We start from the raw sequence: 18,945 nt of genomic DNA, 5'->3' as shown, positions 1-18,945 counted from the left end.
TGTCCTCAGAGAGCATTCACCAGTATCTCAAGATTGTTCCCTTTTCCCACACAGCCTGTGGGACTGTTCTCTTTGAGTTCATGATCCTCCCTGATCATTAACTCCATCTAGTCAAAATATTTATCTGGTTCTATGGCTACTTTTCAATAAGTCTTATAACAAGTAAGTTGGGGGAAGTGTGGGGAGGTCAGTTTTTCTTGATTGTTCAACCTGCTGAGCATAATGGTGACTGAGTGGAAAGCTGGGAGACCTGTTCCAACAAGAGCTTTCTCATCCCCTGACCTTAGGCCACATCACACCCTCCCTGGTGTACTGGCTTTCAAGGCTTAAAAGGGAAATTTTGATCTTCTCCCTACCTACTGTCTGCTCCTGGTTCTTAGAAAGTTTGTAATACATCAGAAGCTTCTTGAGTTCAGAAATGTCTAGAGACACCACTTGATTAGGAATAAATGGTATCTTTTTAATTTGGAGGAAGAAACCACAGAAAGCAGCAGCTTAAGACCTACCACATGGGAACTCTGCCTTCTCCTGTGTTGCCCAGGACATGTGGCCCAGTGTTCCTTTTCCCAAGGTCTGGAGTCAGATGTTATTTAAACATACATACACCACTAGAGTTACACACACACACACACACACACACACGCACACACACACACACGGAGTCGCAATGTCTTCTCAACTGCTGGAGACTGAATTCAAAGAAATAATAAAATGATCTGAAACTGCTACCCTTCCGGTCATGAGAAATGGGATCTAGAGAGGGAGTACTTCATAAGAGAGTGGAAATGCAGGAGGCCTGAGGAAGATTTTGGTGGTAAGGACAATATGAGAAATGTACACATGTAGACCATCATAGTCACAATCACATAGGCTCCTTTTCCTCACTTGTCGGTCACGGAGCAGTAGTTTGTGTTCATAATCCAGTAAGTGGGTTTGTGAAATTCCCACAGTCTCGGTCACACACCTATGGTCTGTAACTAGATAAGTCCTGTGGCTTTCAGTCAGGGTCTTCACTATTCTTTCTCCTCTTGGTAGACAACCTCTTGTACCCCTGGGAAGTAAAGGAGGAGGAGCAGACCTTTAAATTGGTAACCTTGTGTGCATGCTGCGTGTTCCCTGCTTCATCTTCGGGCAGCCTCTCCTGTGATGAAAACAGTAGCCTGAGTCATGGCTCTGCAGGGGGAGAAGACCTGGTTAAGACTTGGGCTTTGGCAGGCTATGGTGACTCACGCTTGTAATCCCAGAACGTTAGGTTCCAAGGTGGGAGGATTGCTTGAGCCCAGGAGTTCAAGACCAACCTAGGCAACATGGAGAGACCCCATCTCTGCAAAAAATACAAAAATAGCTAGATGTGGTGGCACATGCTTATAGTCCAGCTACTAGGGAGGCTGAGGTGGGTGGATCACTTGAGTCTGGGAGGTTGAGGCTACAGTGAGCTATGATCCTGTTTGGCTTCTGCCTACCTAAAGCTTTTTGCTGGTCCAAAAAGGCACTTTGTTCCAGTCCTGCAACTGCCCCAGTCTTGGTCTTCATTTAGGAGTGCTCGGCTCTTTCATCTGGTCCTGCTTCTAAAACATTCCGGTACTGCTTTCTCCACTCCAGCTTTCCCAGATCTCCAGGAAGTCTTTTTTTTTTTCCCCCCCCAATTGAGATATCATTTACATACCTAAAATTCACCATTTAAAAATGTATAATTCAGGGGTTTTAGAATATTCACAAGATTGTATAACCATTACTACTATCTAATTCCAGAACATTTTCATCATCCGCAAAAGAAAAACAATAATACCCATTAGCAGTCACTTCTGACTCTCCCCTCCCCTTGCCTCTGGCAACCACCAGTCTGTTTTCTATCTCTGGGTTTTTCTGTGCTGGACATTTCATAGAAGCTGACCCATAACATATGGCCTTTCGTGTCTGGCTTCTTTCATCCCAGACAGCTCTTTGTATATACACAGTCGCTCTGTGCTGCTCCGGGGCATGGGAGGAGGAGACATCATGAGATGGGCGTGGTCTCAAGGAGTGGCCTTCCTGCTGCAGATACTGGGGCCATAAGCCTAGATACCATAAATGAATATGAGAGTCTTGGGGATGAAACCCAGCAGTTAGAACAGAAACTCGTGAATTGATTTGGTTCTTTTCCAATCTGGGATGACAGCTGGAACTTGACCATCCCTTAGCCACATGGGCTGAGATTTCTTTGTAGGGGTCCTCTCCTGTCCATCCTTGATCCCAGTTCTGCTTCCCTGACGGAGCTTTTATTACTACCTCCACTCCCCCCACCCCACCCCCACATACTCTATACACCTTGAAGGGCCCTTGGCATTTGTATCACGGCTGCTACCTTTGAAGAGGTGGGAAAAAGCTAAGGCGTGTGGGCATCTGTTGTTGGAGGAACACATAGGAGTGCGATGCCAATGCGTGACTGCTATTCCTCTTTGCAGGAGTCTCTCCAACCACCTACGGAAGGTCGCCTTCTGCTAGGGACAACCCTCCCAGGGCTGAATGAAAAGTGTTTTGGCCTAGGAGTTTCCTGGGACCTGTCAAGAAAACAAAAATAATACTATGTACTAAGCTTTAGTCTATGTAATTCCAACATCCCTATTATTAGAAAATAGACTTTGAGTACTTCATCTCTCCCTAAGTCACATAGGTAACACTTCAACCCAGTTCTGTCTGTCTAGCTGTGTTCAAACTTTTGTGCTATTTTCACACAGGGAAGCAAGGGGGCAAGGCTTGCTTTCCCGTTGCACCATACTCTCTTACATTCTTTGCCACCCAAAAATATATTCCACATGCTGGATCTCTGCCCCTCTTTCTTCAGAGTAAAGCCCTCTATGAACTAACTGGCCAACGTAGTCATGTCTGTGTGGCTTACGGCTGTAGAGTTTGAAAGAAATTAGAAATGAGGCCTTCCTCGGACAGAATCTCTCATCTTCTCTTGCAGCCAACAGGAAGGCCGGGTGTGCCAAGGACGATGCTATGGCCGCTGTTCCTGCCAAGGTGTCTAAGAAGAATGAGACATTCCCCACAATCCTTGAGGAAGCCAAGGAGTTGGTTGGCCGTGCAAGCTAATGTGGGTCCTGTGACGGCGGGAACTGAGGCGGGAGCTCCTCAGCGGCGTGGCAGACTGTCCTGCCCTGCAGCATGTGCCTAAAGGCTCAAGGGGATATTCCTCTGGGGTGGCCACTCCCACCACCCTGACCCTGTCTTTCTCTCTGGCCTGCTGCTCTCTCAACATCACATACAGCTTCAGCTGCCTGGAGGCCAGAAGGAAAGGGCAGTGTGGGGGAGGCCTGAGCCCAACCTAGCCAGCCCTGGCTGTTGTATTACCAAAGCAGGGTCCATGTTTGCTGCCTTAACCCTGGCTCCTCTCTGTTACTCAGAGGGCCTCATCTCAGACAAGGCCCAGCCTGCTTTTTCTCAGCCCTGACTTTCTAATGGGCTTTCCCCCCAGGTCAATCTTGCTGGATTTGTGCTTTTCTTTTGTGGTTTCTTTGGCCCTGAGAACAGCATGGGGCTTGTAAACCTTTGGGCAGATCCCTCCTTTCATTGCTGTCGTCTCTGCTCTTCCCTCTCCTGGCTGTGGTTATTTATTATTAGTGGTGTGGCACTGGGAGCTGCTCCTAAGGAAGCTGGGAGCAAATCCCACCTTTACCCCACCTTCCTGGGAAAGGCCTCCAAAGCAAAGGATCTGGACCACTTTCCCTGTTGTGCTGTGGCCCACGCCAGACAGAGCCTGTGGGCAGGCAGGCAGGGCATAGCGACAGTGTGGGACCTACCCCCAGCCTCTGCCATGCTTTATGCCCTTGCCTCTGTGGACCCTCTGCACCAACCCCAGGCTACTGAGCCACCTTCCCTCCTCATGCCTTCCCCGAGCTTTGGTGCATCTCATCTGGACTATGGGTTGTATTGTGACCATCCCAACACCTTACCCTCTGTCTACAAGGAAATGGGAGGTGGAGCCTCCTGGCTGAGAAATTGTTTTGCAAATGGATCTATTTTTGTATGAAAAAAAAATTTTTTTAAAGAAAACTCTTCCTTCCCCCTTTCCCCTCCATAATGTAAGAAGCTTTGGTGGCAGGTTCCAGAGTTCCTGGGATTTCTCCTCACAGGCCCAATACTGAGTATGCCCCTGGACCTTCTAGACCCTTGAGTCCAAGGCAGATCCTCTCTCCCAGGGAATCCGACACAGGAGGAACCCCTTCTCTGGTTGAGCTGGACCAGGCCTGAGAGCGGGAGCTGTAAGACCATAGAGTTTTTTATAAATGTATAAATGTATCAAGCCAAATGTGCAGATGTTAACTGGACATTCTGGGGAACTGGGCACCAGGAGTGCCTTCATACACTGTACCCCAGCTCTCTTTTAAAAGAGAAGTGGGAGGGCACACCGAACTGTTTGGTGTCCCCAACCACAGGAAGCTCCAATATTCTGGCTTAGGGTGACACTTTTGTCGTCCTTGTGCCCCTCTCAGCTTTTCATCCCCAGCTAGGAAGAAAGAATGGCACTCTTGGCTTTGGCCCAAAATTAGAGTTGTTAGAGCAAGAGAGAGCTTAGGAAGCATGAGGGCAACTATAGGTGAGGCCTTACTGCCAGGAGGGAGGGTTGTGGTTGCTGGCGCTTGTGTGTAAAGGGGCAAGAGCTGCTCCTTTGGCCTATTCCTTGGAGGACTCTGATGCAGGGCGTCTGTTGCTCCGCTGAATCACCTCCTCCCTGCTCGCTGACATCTGGGGCTTTGACCCTTTCTTTTTTAATCTACTTTTGCTAAGATGCATTTAATAAAAAAAAAAAAAAGAGAGAGAGATAGGTGTGGGGGACAAAATGCAAACCTATTTCCCTTGCCTCATAGGCTTCTGGGATGTCATCACCTCCAGTTTGTTGGTTTTGTTTCCAACTGTTAATAAAGCATTGAAACAGAACTGCAGTACAGCTTCCTGTGTGAATTTCTGAGCTGTTTTCTTTTCACTGTAGTCCAGGCTTCTCTAGTCTTTCCTGCGTCAAATCCCTGGTTGACCTGACAAATCCCTGTGAAAAAGCTAAAGGTGCCAGACACTTTGCTTGGGCACTGGGCTAGAGATGGTTGCTTCTACCCCACCAGAGCTCACCTCAAGGCTGTTTGGCCACAGTAAAGGAGTGGGCGCCCAGTTCAGCTCCCTGACTCTTCCACATTGCTGCTACTTGGCTTGGAGCTCTTTTTTGGAACTCACTTGTAACCTTTCATGTTCCCAGATGTCACACAAGGTTTCCTGGCAGTACCTGTGTCTCTTGCTGAGGGAAGCATCTGACTCCCACTTTCCCATCCCCTCTGCTCTGTTGGTGGCCACAGACCACATTCCAGAGTAGAGGGGCTTACCCTGGGGTAGAAACCTGAGCCTGCCCAGCAGAGTTTGGGAGCCCGAGGTCATGCTCCAGATGAATTGCCACTTGGAGCCATACTTGTTTGAGCGTGTTATGACCTGCACAAAAAAGCCAGACCAGCAATGAGCAGGCCCAGGGTAGACAGGGAGGGGCCTGGAGAGGACCACGCACCCATTCAGGCCGGCTCTGAAACTGGAAATAAAAGCCTTTAAAATAGCCCTGGAGCCTGGGCAGCTGCCTCCCCAGTATGGCCTAAGGTGTGGGGATGGGCTGCTTGCCGCCTCCCTCCTGTCCCCCAGAGGCCACGCGTTTCTGGCTCAAAGCTTTATAGGCACACATACCAATTAGGGGACCAACCACAGCTGCTCACGCGCTCTGCCAGTCTGCTGCTGTGCCTGGAATAGAACCCAGGCGCCCGGCACCCCGCCCCTCCACAGCCTGGCTCTGAGTAACAAAACCCTGCTTCCATCTCAGCAACCTTGCACACCACCCTTTCTCCCACGCTAGAAAGTCGCTCCCAGATAATCTTAAGTTGGAAGGTTTGGTTTCCATGACAACAGACTTGAGCTGGCAGAGTGGGTGACCTGGCTCTGGGAGGCTCCACAGCGTGGAGGAAGCCGCATAACCTCGCTGTCCGGTTAGATAACCCCAGTGGCTCTGTCTGCGTTCTTGGGTCCTTCCGGGTAGTTCCCTTATAAGTTCCCCTTCACCCCCAGCTCCGTGTTTTCTGCAGCTTCTCTGGCTGCAGCAACCTCGGAATCCCACAGTGCTTCGAGGAGGCAGGCGGAGGGGGCGGGGAGATGGGAGGGCAGGCGAGTGAGTGGAACAGCACCGAGAGGAAGGAGGGAGGGGAGCTGAGTCTGCGAGGGATCTCATTTCCTGCACGCCCTTTCAGTCCCCTTGACCCCGCAAGAAAAGGATGAGCCCACCAATTTCTTAGGCTTCGCTGCGGAGATGTCAGAGGGAAGGCGAATTCCAGGTGGGGAAACTGAGGCTCGAGCTGCAGACTTGGCTTTCGAAGAATCGCCTCCCGCATTCCCTTCCACTCCCGCGGCTTTCCCAAAACCCCTAGGCAGTGGGGGTGGGGGTGCGGGGGCAAAGGAGAGTCTACCCTCCTCCCGCGAAACCCTCCGGGGCGCTTCGAGTAGGTAATTTTAGTCGGGAAGGGGCGGGAACTACGGAAACGTTCTCTGTCCCCTCCCCAACCCGTTTGCCCGGCGCCAACCCGCCCCCGCCCACGCCGGGGTCTCCTCTTCTGCCTGGAGACAGCCGCAAGCGTAGACTGCACATTCAATTGCATACTGACACGCCGCACTCAGATCCCCACCCCCACAGCGGACCCGCCAGCCGATCACACAGCGGCACACGGTACACAGATCCACAAGCACACAGTCAATCGCACTGTCTCATAGGCACAACGGCATTGCAAGCATACACAGCCATATTGCACAGTCACACACACACACACGCGCGAGCGCAATTCGGAAACATCTAGATGCGCAAGGACACAAGGTCGCCTCCCGATTCCGTCCTTCTTCCAGCACCCACCTCAGCTCATCATTTCATGCACACATGCCAGGAGCTTCCATCGCTTATACATAAACGTTCAGCCTTTCAGAAGAAACCTTTTTATTATTTTTTTGTCGAAGAAAAAAAGCCATATAAATATTAGAGTATAAAACTTGCGTGAGACACAGGAAGAGGGTGGGGTAGGAGCTACGTGACTATGCGAAGAGAAGCGCTTATAGAAGGAGTCAGTATGGGGGAGGGGGTCGCCTTAGCGCGTGGACACAGCACAAAACACAACACGGGCCGCCGCGGGCAGATCAAGGACAGACGGCTGCGCGGAGCCCGCCGCCCGCTGCCCACCCGCCATCACGTAAAAGCACACCGTACTACACTACTGGCTATTCTACACCAGCCGAAAGAGGGAGGGGGCTCTACACTACTGTAAGGGCGGGTCTGGGGTTCTCTGGCAGCCCCGCTGAATGGCCGGGGACCGGGGGGCAGAAGGGGGTGGGAGAGGAAGGTCTATGCACAAGGAGGCACTGGGGAACTTTAACCAGGCTATGGCCACTAGGGGGGCGCACCGGGGGCCTGGGCAGTGGCCTTCACGGAATAGAAACGGCACCTGGCAAGGTGAAGGACTGAGGCTTCAGGAGGGCAGGGGCCCTGTGAAGAAGCCCCATCCTGGGCTGAGACTTTCTGTTCATTTGGTCCCTGCCCTAGATCCTTGCCTCCCCAACCCAGGGACAAGAATGGCCTGGCTGGCCCGCCCTTCCTGCTGGGGCTCCACTGACCCTTCCACCAGTGGCACCTCTGGAGTACCCAGCACCCACAGAGGCCCCTCTGACCTCTCCAGGGGACCTGGTCCTAAACCTGCTTTGAGCTTCCTTGGACTGAAATGCCAGTTTAACCCATTGGTCCTGGTAGCTCAGCCCAAAGGTGGCTGCCTGGGCTGAGCCCTATTATGTAGTGGGAAGGATCCAGCCTAGTTCTTGGTTTATGGCTGGAATTTGGAGGATGTTGTCAGTCCCCTGAGGACATACAGAGCCTCCTCCAAGGCCTTGATAACTTGATGTGTCAAGCTTTGTCCATGCCCCCACCATCCACATCCACACACTTCCCTTCTTTATCTTACACCCCATACTGTCTTGGAACATGCAGTGGAGTCTCTTGTTTGAGGAGGAGGCGGGGGAAGTCACAGCATGCAGTGGGAACGTCGAACAATGAAAAACAAAACAGAAGACTGGTCCCCAGGGCGTTGGGAAGAGCCTTGGTAGCAAAATGCCCTCCCTAAATCCAGCAAGCATCAGTACCATGGGGATGGTGACCATGTCCTCCAAAACTTGAGCATTGATCTCAGGCTCTGGAAGGAGGTGAAGGGGCTGGCACCAAACCATGCTTTGGGGGAAGATTGAGAATCAAAGGAGAGGCCAAGAGGTCATGATACCCTTCCAACTCTTCAGAACTAGGAGTCTTATAGGTTACCTGGTACTTCAACACCCCAACCAACTTAGGAGAGAGGAACTGTTGGAGTTGGGTGGGGAGGAGGGAGGCATGGGATGGATGGGCCTGATTGATTTGGAAGATGGAGGAGTTCAGCTATAACTAAATGGGGTGTGGCAAATGGTTCTTGGTGTCTACACTAACCCCACTACCCCCATGGGTACAGCAATTGATTGGATGGGGGTTCCCAGCAGAACTCCCTTTGCATATTCAACCCCCGGGGGGTAAGGGGATGGGTGTTGACTGGGCACTTGTTTCTGTTTCCCAAGGGGAGCATGGCCTTGGCCCCTACCAGTATTCTGGGGGTGAGCCCTGAAACTCTGAGGCCTGGGTACAGGTAAGGAGAAGCTGGGCTGGTTGGGGGGAGGCTGCCCTGTGGCTCTTGGCCTGGCCTCCATGTTACTTCTTCTCCTTCTTGCCCGACTTCTTCTTGTTGCCATTGCCACCTGCTGGGGCCTTGCCATCCCGCTTGCCAGCTGCATTGGTCAGTGTGGCATTGCTGCCTGGGATGTAGACGTTCTGGCGGTAGTCGGGCACATGCTGCAGGGTGAACTGGGGTCCGTAGCGGGCGCTCAAGCCCATGGTGCCGGCACCGCCTCCCAGGGTGGAGCTCCCATCAGCGGCTTCTGCAGAGACAGAGGAAGATCAGGTGGGAGCTAAACTTAGGGTCCTCAACAGTCACTCTCTTATACCCCCAGCAGTTAACGAATGCCTACACAGCACCCTGGGCCCTGAACACTGGGAATACAAGGTAGTCTCTCTTCACAAGAGTTGAGGGTAGAGGTTAAGAGGCTTTGGAGTGAGAAAGTCTAGGTTTGATTCCTAGCTCCTTTCCTTACTCACTGTGATCCGGGGCAAGTCTACCTAACTTCCCTATGCCACTTCAGTTTTCTCATCTGCAAAATGGGGATGATAATGGTAACCACCTCTTGTGGTTTTAGTGAATGCTAAATAAGAAAATGTATGTAAAGTACCTAAAATAGTGCCTGGTAGATCTAAGTGCTCAAAACACATTCGCTAGTATTTCTCTCAGGGCTGTGACACAGGCTCTCAGCTCCTTGCCCTGGCCTTTCTCAAGGGAGCCTCTGACTCCCACGCGAGACCATGGGCTCCTGGAGGGCAGCAGCCATGGTTTGTACATGCCCCTAGCCTTTGCCAAGCAAGGCCTGGCATGGAGTAGAGATTCAGTAGTTCTATTAGTAATTGTGTGGGGTGGGGGTGAAGAAAGCGCTCTTCCAAGCCTCCATTTCAAAACAGCATTTTTTTTTAATTTTTATTTTTTTTAGATGGAGTTCTGCTCTGTCGCCCAGCCTGGAGTGCAGTGACGCGATCTCGGCTCACTGCAACCTCTGCCTCCTGGGCTCAAGTGATTCTCCTGCCTCAGCCTCCTGAGTAGCTGGGATTACAGGTGCACGCCACTAGCCCAGCTAATTTTTGTATTTCAAAACAGCATTTGAGCACCTACTGTGTGCCAGGCACTCTGCCGGATGCTTCACATGCACAATCACTTTTAACCTCTACATAACAGCCCAGCCACGTATGTGGTACGACCCCCATTTTACAGATGAGGGAACCAAGGCTTAGAAGGACCAAGGCCATACCAGGCAGCATTTATTAGAGGGGAATTCAGGCCCAAGTGTACCTAAGCACATGCTGGAAGGGACAGTCAGTCACCACCGCCACCAGCAGCTTGGACCTTATCCCTACTCTGAGTGAACAGGAGGTAGAAAGAAGATGGAGAAGAGCCTTGCTCTATGAAGCTGAGGAGATGATGATCTCGGGGACTAGATATCTGAGGGACACTTTACGCACAGGCTCAGAGTGTCACAGCCAGGTAACATCAGAGAGCACCTCTGGCCCAATGTCCCACTGTACATAAGAAGAAACTGTGGCCCAGAGAAGTCCACACTCTGGCCCTGGCTCAGCATCACCCAGGAACTTGTTTAGAATGCAGCCTCTCGGAGTTGCCAGCTGATTTGTATGCACTGTGAAGGCTGAGAAGCACTTTACTACCTCATAGGGTTGCTGTGAGGACTAAATGAGATGGTGCTTCATCCTGTGCAATACATCATCAACAGCGTCATCATCCAGCATGCCATCACCTCTACCCTTCACCTACCCTGACTGGGTCAGGGGTGGGAGAGGAGGAAACAGGAGTTTGACTCCTTGGGGCTGGCTGCTGAAGGCTCTGAGATCCTCTGTGGTTAGGAGACAGTTAAAACCTCAGGGATGCCCAGGCCAGCCCAGGCCCAGCTGGCAGTAGAACTTTCCCCCCCAGCCTCCCTCTGCTCCCACCCTAGACCCTGGGAGCGGGTAGAGAGAGTGACTAAAGCCGGAGAGGCTGAGTAATCCTGGGACATCAACCAGGGATTGAGAAATAGAGAGGCAGGAAATATTTTCAAGCCGGCATAAGAGGGGGAGGGTACACGGGAAGGGAGAGCCGGGATGCGTCTCGGTTTTCCTCTTCACGCACCAACGCTCAGGCTTCTACAGCCTCCATTTCATGTCGCAAATCCCCGGAGCTGAGAGCTTTCTGGGGGCGGGAGAGAGGGGTTGAATGGGAGGGAGCAGCTGCCCACTTCCTCCTCTCCTACCCCAGCTCGCCCCCACCCCCCAGCTCTTTCATTCCGCTGACATTTCTCTGTTTTCCCTAATTAACTCCAAAAGGGAGCCAGGTCCGCCACCGCCTCGCCCCCTCCCCTCCAGCCGTCAGCCTCTTCCAGCCTTTCCCAGCCTGGGATGGAAGGGGTAGGGGAGGGGGGCCCAGATCTGGCTTCAAAGAGCCAGGATTCCAGAGTGATTTAGGGGCTAGAGGGGAGACCTCGGAGGCGCCAGAGAAAGAGCGGGGTGGGGGGTGTGGTCTCCCTGCACACAGAAAAGAATGAGGAGGAACACGGAGAAGCAGGGAGAAGGGAGGCAGAAACAGAATGACAGGAAGGGCCTGACTGAGTAGCTAGCAGCTCGGCCCACCCACATCCTACGTGCACCCAAGATCTCTGAGTAGCACCCCAGTGGGTGAAAGTGACAAAACCATCCCCCGCCCACCTCGTGGGGGGGTGCCCTGAGGTTGGGCTAGACCAGGAGGGAGAAAAGATATGGACATCCAGAATGTAATAGAGAATTATCTGCTCTGCTCTGCCACTAAGGAACTGTGTGAGCTTGGTCAAGGCTCTGCATGGCTCAAGCCTGTTTCCCCATCTATAAGTCTGAGGGGAAGAAGTTAGATTGCCAGCTTTGACCTTCTGTAGAGTCAGGTCTCCAGTGCGCCTCCCTCTACATCCCACTCCCCACAAGGCCCACCAAGGAGCGGGATTTTCTCTTGGTCCAAGGAGAGGCAGACTTAGGAGAGCCCCAAGAAGCTGGACATCTTCTGGCCTGGACAAGGTGGGGGTGATGCCTGCTCTCCTGTGCCAGCCTCTACTCAGGGAAACTCAGCTCCCAGCTCCCTGACCTCCCTGTGTCCTCTTAACCCACCCTATCCCAGGGCCGAGGCAGCAACTCCAGAGTAGCCCAGGGAGGCCTGATTAGCTGGAACACAGCTGGCTGAGCTGCAAACCGCAGCCTCCTTGAGAGCATCCCTCCCCCCAGATGTTTATTTTAAAAGCCTCCTCCCAAGTGTCGGTTTTTACTTTCCCTCTTACTTAACCCCCCTCAGCAGCCCCACAGGCCTGGCTGGGCTGGACTTCAGGAACCTCTCTGGTTTCAGGGCAAGGAAGCGGGTGTGAAAGTGAGAGCAGGACCTGACCCACTACCTCCCCTCCAAGGTCCGTTCCCAGGGCGCAGGCTCAGATGAGGGTCAGGCCCTGTGTGGGCCAAAGGAGGGAGGCCTTGACAGGGGAACGAGCTGCATGACTTGCTTTGGAGGGTTTGGGGCCATAAATACTGATTTCATTTCTGTTTTGAACATCTGGATTTAGGCTAAAAAGCTGCTTCCTGGCCTCAGGGCGCAAGGCCACAACAGCTAAATATACCTGTTTATTTCCCTCAAGAGCCCAACTTGGCATCTCCTCAGACCCAGCCGCCTGCCACTCAGTCTCTGGCCTCTCTGGAATCATAGCCCCACCAGACCTGGGACAGCTCTGCCTCAGGAGGCCAGCAGTCCCTGCCACCTCTCTGTCCTTCCATCAACCACAGGCCTGGCCCCACTTAACCTCGAAGACATCTGGGCTAGAGTTGCCAGATTTAGTAAATAAAAGCACAGGGCTCCCAGTTAAATTTGAATTTCAGGTAAACAATGAGCATTTTTTTTTTTAGTACATTATGTCTCATGCAACATTTGAGACTGACTTATGCTAAAATAGTACTTGCTGTTTATCTGACATTCAAATTTAACTGGCCAGCCTGTATTTTATCTGGCAACCCTGATGTGGAAGAATAAAGCAGAGCTTGAGGAAGAGGTTAGCTTCTAGTCCTGCTCAGGTAATAGAGAAGCCGAGGCTGGATCCAAAGGCAGCCATGTTCCCTATAGTAGAAAGAGCATAAACTTGGGAGTTGAGCCAGGTTAGAACCTCAGCTTAGCAGCTCAAAACTGGGGACCCTGGGGCAAGTGCATTTGCGGTTCTCTCATCTGTCAAATGTGAGAAATCAGGCCTGCCTTGCAGAGCTATTGAGAGGATTCATTGACAGGAGGCCCCTAAAGTTTGTTTAGCGTGTGCGCAGGTGGGATGACAGTGCTTCTTGTGATTTCACCTGGTTCTCTACCCACCAGTCCTCCAGATGTGCTGGAGGGCAGGGCTATCAGTTCATGATATAGGGCAATGCCTTGATCCTCTGCCAGCCTCCTTATAAGCCCAGGATTTGCTGCTCCAGAAGCTAGTCTTTATTAACAGGCATTATTCTAATTCTGCTTTCTACCCAGTAAAAATGGGTTTGGGTCAGCAAAGATAATAATATATTGTGCCCTTACTCTCTGCCAATCCCATGCTGAGGGACTTGCATTTGGCCCTGGTAACACCACAATGAGATCCGTTAATACTGTGCCCATTAACAGTAAGTGAAACCGAGGGGTTTAATAACTTACCCAAGGACTCATTGCTAAATGGTGGTGCCAGGATTTGAATCCAGATTGGCCTGCCTCTAAAGCCCATGCTCTTTTTTTTTTTTGAGACAGTGTCTCGCTCTGTTGCCCAGGCTGGAGTGCAGTGGTGCAATTTCTGCTCACCACAACCTCCGCCTCCCAGGTTCAAGCGATTCTCCTGCTTCAGCCTCCCCAGTAGCTGGGGCTATAGGCGTGTACCACCATGCCCGGCTAATTTTTTGTATTTTTAATAGAGACGGGGTTTCACTATGTTGGCCAGGCTGGTCTCAAACTCCTGACATCATGATCTGCCCACCTCAGCATTCTAAAGTGCTGGGATTACAGGCGTGAGCCACCACACCCGGCCCAGGCCTGTACTCTTAAGGACGAATGATATTCTTCTTCCCCTGCTCTGGGCCCTAGTGACTCTTCAGGGACAACCACCATTGGTCGAATCTCTATTACAAAGGAAGCCCTTAGTCAACCTTATGGGAAAACCAGAATCCTACTCTTGAGTTAGGGGCAGCAAAAGAAGAGCCTCGCATAAGGAGGAGGTGTTTTCTCTGCTGGGGATTTCCACACCCACTTTCACTGCTTGAGGGCTTCTAAGCGCCAGGCCCAGAACTCTATGCTTTGCGGTATCATCTCATTTAATCTCTACAACAACCCTTTGGGGTCCCTGTCCCCACTTTCTAGACTGAAGAAACTGAGGTTTAGAGAGATTGAGCAAGTTGATCCAAGTCCCACAGATAGTAGTAGTAGGTGGCAGAGCTAGGATCTGAGCTACGCTGTCCCATTCCAGAGCTAGACTTGTAACCACTATTCCCTCCATGAGTCTTTCCTTGTTCGCTCTCCTCCGGGCATCCCAGGACCCCCAATCCCTCTGCTGTTCCTTAGCCACAATTCCAGGCTTTACGTTTGGAATCATGGGTCCTCTGAGACCTGCCAAAAGATCTGGAGAAACTACACAGGTTTGATATCCAGTCCGTGGGCATGGTGGCTGTGAGAAGCACCCCAGAACCCCAGGTCTCCGACCCTTCCATACACGCACTGGCACCACTCACCACTGGCGGAGGCCAAGATCATGGCTTGCAGCATCTCTGTGTCAAACTGGTTGTTGGGCCAGGTGCCGGTGTCATCGCCATTTTGGGAGCTGGAGAGAGAATAGGATGGTGAGCACAGACTCCCAGGCCGGCACAGCTCATGCCCCTCCTGTCCTCTCCCTGGGCTCCCAAACCTAGTACCCTAACCCTACCCCATGCCCAAGACCTTCTTCTCTCAGCAGGTAGGAGGCACTTCTACAGTCCTTCAGAAGCCAGAATCCCACAAGTCAGTCCCCCAAACCGGCTCTTTGCTGTCTCCGATGCTTTTTTTTTTTTTTTTTTTTTTGAGACAGGGTCTGTCATCCAGGCTGGAGTACAGTGGTGCGATCTTGGCTCATTGCAACCTCCGCCTCCTGGATTCAAGAGATTCTCCTGCCTCAGTCTCCCAAGTAGCTGGGATGACAGGCACCTGCCACTGTGCCAGGCTAATTTTTGTATTTTTAGTAGAGACAGGGTTTCACCATGTTAGCCAGGCTGGTCCGATGCATTTAACATAGTGCATTCCCCCACCCACCATGACAGAGCCTGGCTTCCTGTCACAGTGAAGAAGATCAAACCCTCTCCAGGGAACTGTAAAGGTGGGAAATGGAAGAGAATGTTCCAGAGCTAAAGAAAAAGTGGGGACCTAGGAAGTACCTAGGGGGAGATGTAGGAGGCCCCAAGAGACCCTGGAGCAGGGAGAAGAAATTTCTAAAATTCAGTGGCTTCTTAAGCCCTCAGAGTAAAATCCACGGCGATATAAGAACCTGCCCCTCCTATTTTACAAGAACCCCCGCCCCCCATCCCACTCTCAAACACTCTATCATCAAACCTTTCCCAAGGTGCAGTTTCCTATCCCTCAAGTTCCCTCTTGCTGTGAATCCTGGGCAGATGGTGTTCCCTAGAATGCCAGTCCCCCAACACTTACCATGGTGACACGAATAAAATGTATCAGAGGGAATCCACTCAGACTGGGCAGTGCCTCCACTGTACTCCCATCCCAGCGGCTGCCCCACATGGCACTAGTCACACTGCAACTGTTGTTGTGCCTGTCTGTTCCTCCACCATGCTGACTTCTGTGAGGCGGGGACTCCGCCTGCTTCCTACCGAAGCACCTAGCACAAAGCCTAGCACTTGGATTTCATTGAGACTTTTAGAAACTCCAAGTGTTGAAAAAACATGAAATGATTCATAATTTTAAAAAATACTAAACCATAAGAAGAACTCTACTTCTTAGAAGATTCAGCTCTACTTGGATTTTTCCCATAGTGACAATTTCCATGATTTGTTTTGAATTTCCAAGGATGAAATTATTTCAATTTGCAGGGGAGTGTTGGCGGGAAGCAACCCTGGCACACACACAGTCTGCCCTTTAGGTAACTGTTTGACACCATCTGGCTCAGAGAAGTTTTTCAATATTCGTTGCCTGAATGAATGGGAAGAAGCCAGCAGAGACAGTTAAGTGACTGTAAGGTAATAAGAAGGGTTTGGCACCATGGGAAAGGCTGTAGGGTAGGCCTTGAAGGCATGAAAATGTGTGTGTGTGTGTGTGCATATTTTGTCATGGTGGGTAAGCACAACCAAGAACTGCTTTACAATTTTTCCAAGGCCTGTCCCTGCTTTTGGTTTCACCCAATCTGGGATTCCCCATCCCTAAGTAGATGAACTCAGCCTAAGAACAGACACAGGCTGCCATGTGTGACCTCTATACCATCACAACAAACATAAAGCTAGGGTTGAAGGGGAAAGCAGGAATCTCAATTCTCCTTCCCAAAAGTGGGCAGAGTTGTAATTTTGTTTTCAGTGATTCAACGATTATTTCTCTTTTCTTTTCTTTTCTTTTCTTTTCAACTAGAGTCTCGCTCTGTCACCCAGGCTGGAGTACGGTGGCGCGATCTCGGCTCACTGCAATCTGTGCCTGCCAGGTTCAAATGAGTCTCCTGCCTCAGCCTCTTGAGTAGCTGGGACTACAGGCGCGTGCACGCCACCATGCCCAGCGAATTTTTGTATTTTTAGTAGAGACGGGGTTTCACCATATTGGCCAGGCTGCTTTCGAACTCCTGACCTCGTGATCCACTCGCCTCCGCTTCCCAAAGTGCTGGAATTACAGGTGTGAGTCACTGCACCCCTCCAACAATTATTTCTTGAGGAATTACTATGTACCAGACACAGAGCTAGGTATTGCGGTTATGGCTGTGAATATGATAGAAATTGTCCATCTTTACGGTGCTCATGGTGGGCACGGAGAGGCTGATTTTAAATAATTACACAGTACAGTAATTGCAGTTGTGACACTTGCCATGGGCTGTGTCAGGGGCTACCAGAGGGTATGAAGAGAGGCAGGGGCGGGCAGACCACGAGGTCAGGAGATCGAGATCATCCTGGTCAACATGGTGAAACCCTGTCTCAACTAAAATACAAAACAAAACAAAAAAAACTAACCGGGTGTGGTGGCACACGCCTGTAATCCCAGCTACTTGAGAGGCTGAGGCAGGAGAATCACTTGAACCTAGGAGGTGGAGGTTGCCACTGCACTCCAGCCTGGCAACAGAGCAAGACTCCCTCTCAAAAAAAAAAAAGAGAGGCAGTGTTAGGCAGCTCAGCCAGTCCAGGCTTCCCCGAGAGGAAAAGACAGTGAATTTAAATCTGAAGAAATTATCCAGGTAATTTTCAGAATACCAGCAAATACATCTAGAAGGAATGACAGAAAATCACCGCTTTGTAAAAACAGATACAGGCAAGGATTATCCATGAATACTAAAATTGCATGAAGGGATGCCGCCTATCTCAAAGGTGGCATAAGTAATCTGTGAATCTATTTCACAGATTACTTATTAATCACAAATATTTTAAAATGTCTTTATAAAAATATATTTTTATAATGGAGAGATCTGGGACACCGTTTTCACCACGCGAACAAACTCGGCATCACTGACACTGGGACAGGCCGACGTTAGATGAGTCCCAGTGTGATGTCCCAGTGTGATGCTGCGGGAAGTATTCCTACCAAGGTGTGTAATCTGAATCTAACCATCAGAGAATAGCCAGCAAATCCAGGTTAGGGGACATTTTAAAGGACAACTGGCCTGGACTCTTTAAAAATATCCATGTCATTAAAAAAATAAAAAGACTGGGAGCTGGATCCAGATTAAAGGAGAGGAAAGACATGACGACCAAATGCAATCTATGCTCCTTGATGAAATCCTGGATTTAAAAAAAAGAAAAAAAGGATAAAAGAACACACAGAACATTTATGAAAATCTGCTGGTGGATTCTATATTATTGTATTAATGTTAAATTCCTCAACTGAATATCTGGGGTCCTTACTTCCAGCCCGACTGAGCTCTCTGTGGGCCTGGCTGAGGGTGCAGGGTCAAGGCCAGGTGGTCTCAGCCCCAGGTGAAGGGGGTTAGTGGGAATAAAGTAGGGAGAGCAGGGAAGCAGGGGGGGGTTGTAGAGAGGAGAGCATGGGGGTTGTCAGGGAGACAACGGGACCAGATGCCAGAGGTTAGGAGGATGACCTGTCATGGGGGGCAGTGGTGTTGAGGGAATAAAGCTGAGTGGAAAAGTGGGCTTGAACCATGATGGTCAGGAGTGTAAGGAGGAGTCCTGGGAAATGGTTGAAGATTGAGGGCCAAACAGGTGGGTGGGCTGCCAACTCTGTGAAGCTGGGTAAGAGATGAGCAGAGGGGATTTACTGAGAGCTTCCTATTCTAAGCTGACTGTGTAATATGTTTGTCTGTTTTATCCTCAGAACCACACTGCAGGTAAGTGTGATGATTATCTATATTTTTCAGCAGATGAAAACAGGGCTCAGAGAGGTTGAGAGACTATACCAGAGTCACACAGGTGGAACTGGTAGAGTTGCAACCTGAAAGCCAGCCTAATATGATTCCAGGGCCTATGATCTTATACACAACAATGTACTGGGCTTCAGCACGGAGGCCTTGGAGCCCCAGCAGCAGATATAAGGGACTCTTCCAGGATTTGGGGAATAGTGAAAAGTAAAAATGGAAGAAATGGGCTACATTTAGTCAACAATTTTCCAAGCAGTGGCCTGTGACAGGACCTAGAATTTAAGAGATGATGAATATGGTTCTTGTCCTATTGAGTTTGGGGGGTGTGTGTGTGTATAAGGGAATATCCCATAGACTGGGCTATAATAAAATACTCCCTACATCATGCTCAAAAAACTGAGAAATCTAGGAAGTCACCCTGACAACAGCCTGAATTTAATTGTGTTAAAACGTAAATGAGGCTGGGTGCGGTGGCTCCTGCCTGTAATCCCAACACTTTGGAAGGCTGAGGCAGGCGGATTACGAGCTCGAGATCGAGACCATCCTGGCCAACATGGTGAAACCCCGTATCTACTAAAAATACAAAAATTAGCTGGGTGTGGTGGCGTGTGCCTGTAGTCCCAGCTACTCAGGAGGCTGAGGCAGGAGAATCGCTTGAACCTGGGAGGCAGAGCTTGCAGT

General features: G+C 50.7%; 2 protein-coding genes across 14 annotated transcripts in view; one reads left to right on the top strand and one right to left on the bottom strand.

Annotated features, from left to right (window-relative positions):
- The window catches only part of DIAPH1 (diaphanous related formin 1), a 106,470-nt gene extending 101,552 nt beyond the window's left edge, over nt 1–4,918 (top strand). For 2 of the 3 annotated variants that reach the window (XM_025388470.1, XM_025388471.1), the window contains one exon: nt 2,948–4,918. In XM_025388470.1, coding sequence (XP_025244255.1) covers nt 2,948–3,075 — 128 coding nt within the window. In that variant the 3' untranslated portion in view covers nt 3,076–4,918. Of the gene's footprint in view, nt 1–1,035; nt 1,089–2,947 lie in introns of all 3 variants that reach the window. The other variant, XM_025388469.1, reaches the window with a different exon arrangement.
- A 2,050-nt stretch (nt 4,919–6,968) lies between these two features.
- LOC112626416 (protocadherin gamma-C4) overlaps nt 6,969–18,945 on the bottom strand; it is a 108,097-nt gene continuing 96,120 nt past the window's right edge. For 10 of the 11 annotated variants that reach the window (XM_025388478.1, XM_025388479.1, XM_025388476.1 and 7 more), the window contains 2 exons: nt 14,450–14,538; nt 6,969–8,994 (listed from right to left, as the gene is read on the bottom strand). In XM_025388478.1, the coding sequence (XP_025244263.1) occupies nt 8,768–8,994; nt 14,450–14,538 (316 nt within the window). In that variant the 3' untranslated portion in view covers nt 6,969–8,767. The remainder of the gene's footprint in view (nt 8,995–14,449; nt 14,539–18,945) is intronic. The other variant, XM_025388474.1, reaches the window with a different exon arrangement.

Source organism: Theropithecus gelada, chromosome 6, assembly GCF_003255815.1.
Source record: "Theropithecus gelada isolate Dixy chromosome 6, Tgel_1.0, whole genome shotgun sequence".
In the NCBI taxonomy this organism is placed as follows: domain Eukaryota; kingdom Metazoa; phylum Chordata; class Mammalia; order Primates; family Cercopithecidae; genus Theropithecus; species Theropithecus gelada.
The sequence above is the reverse complement of the archived record's forward strand: the minus strand, read 5'-3'. Positions and strand labels throughout refer to the sequence as shown.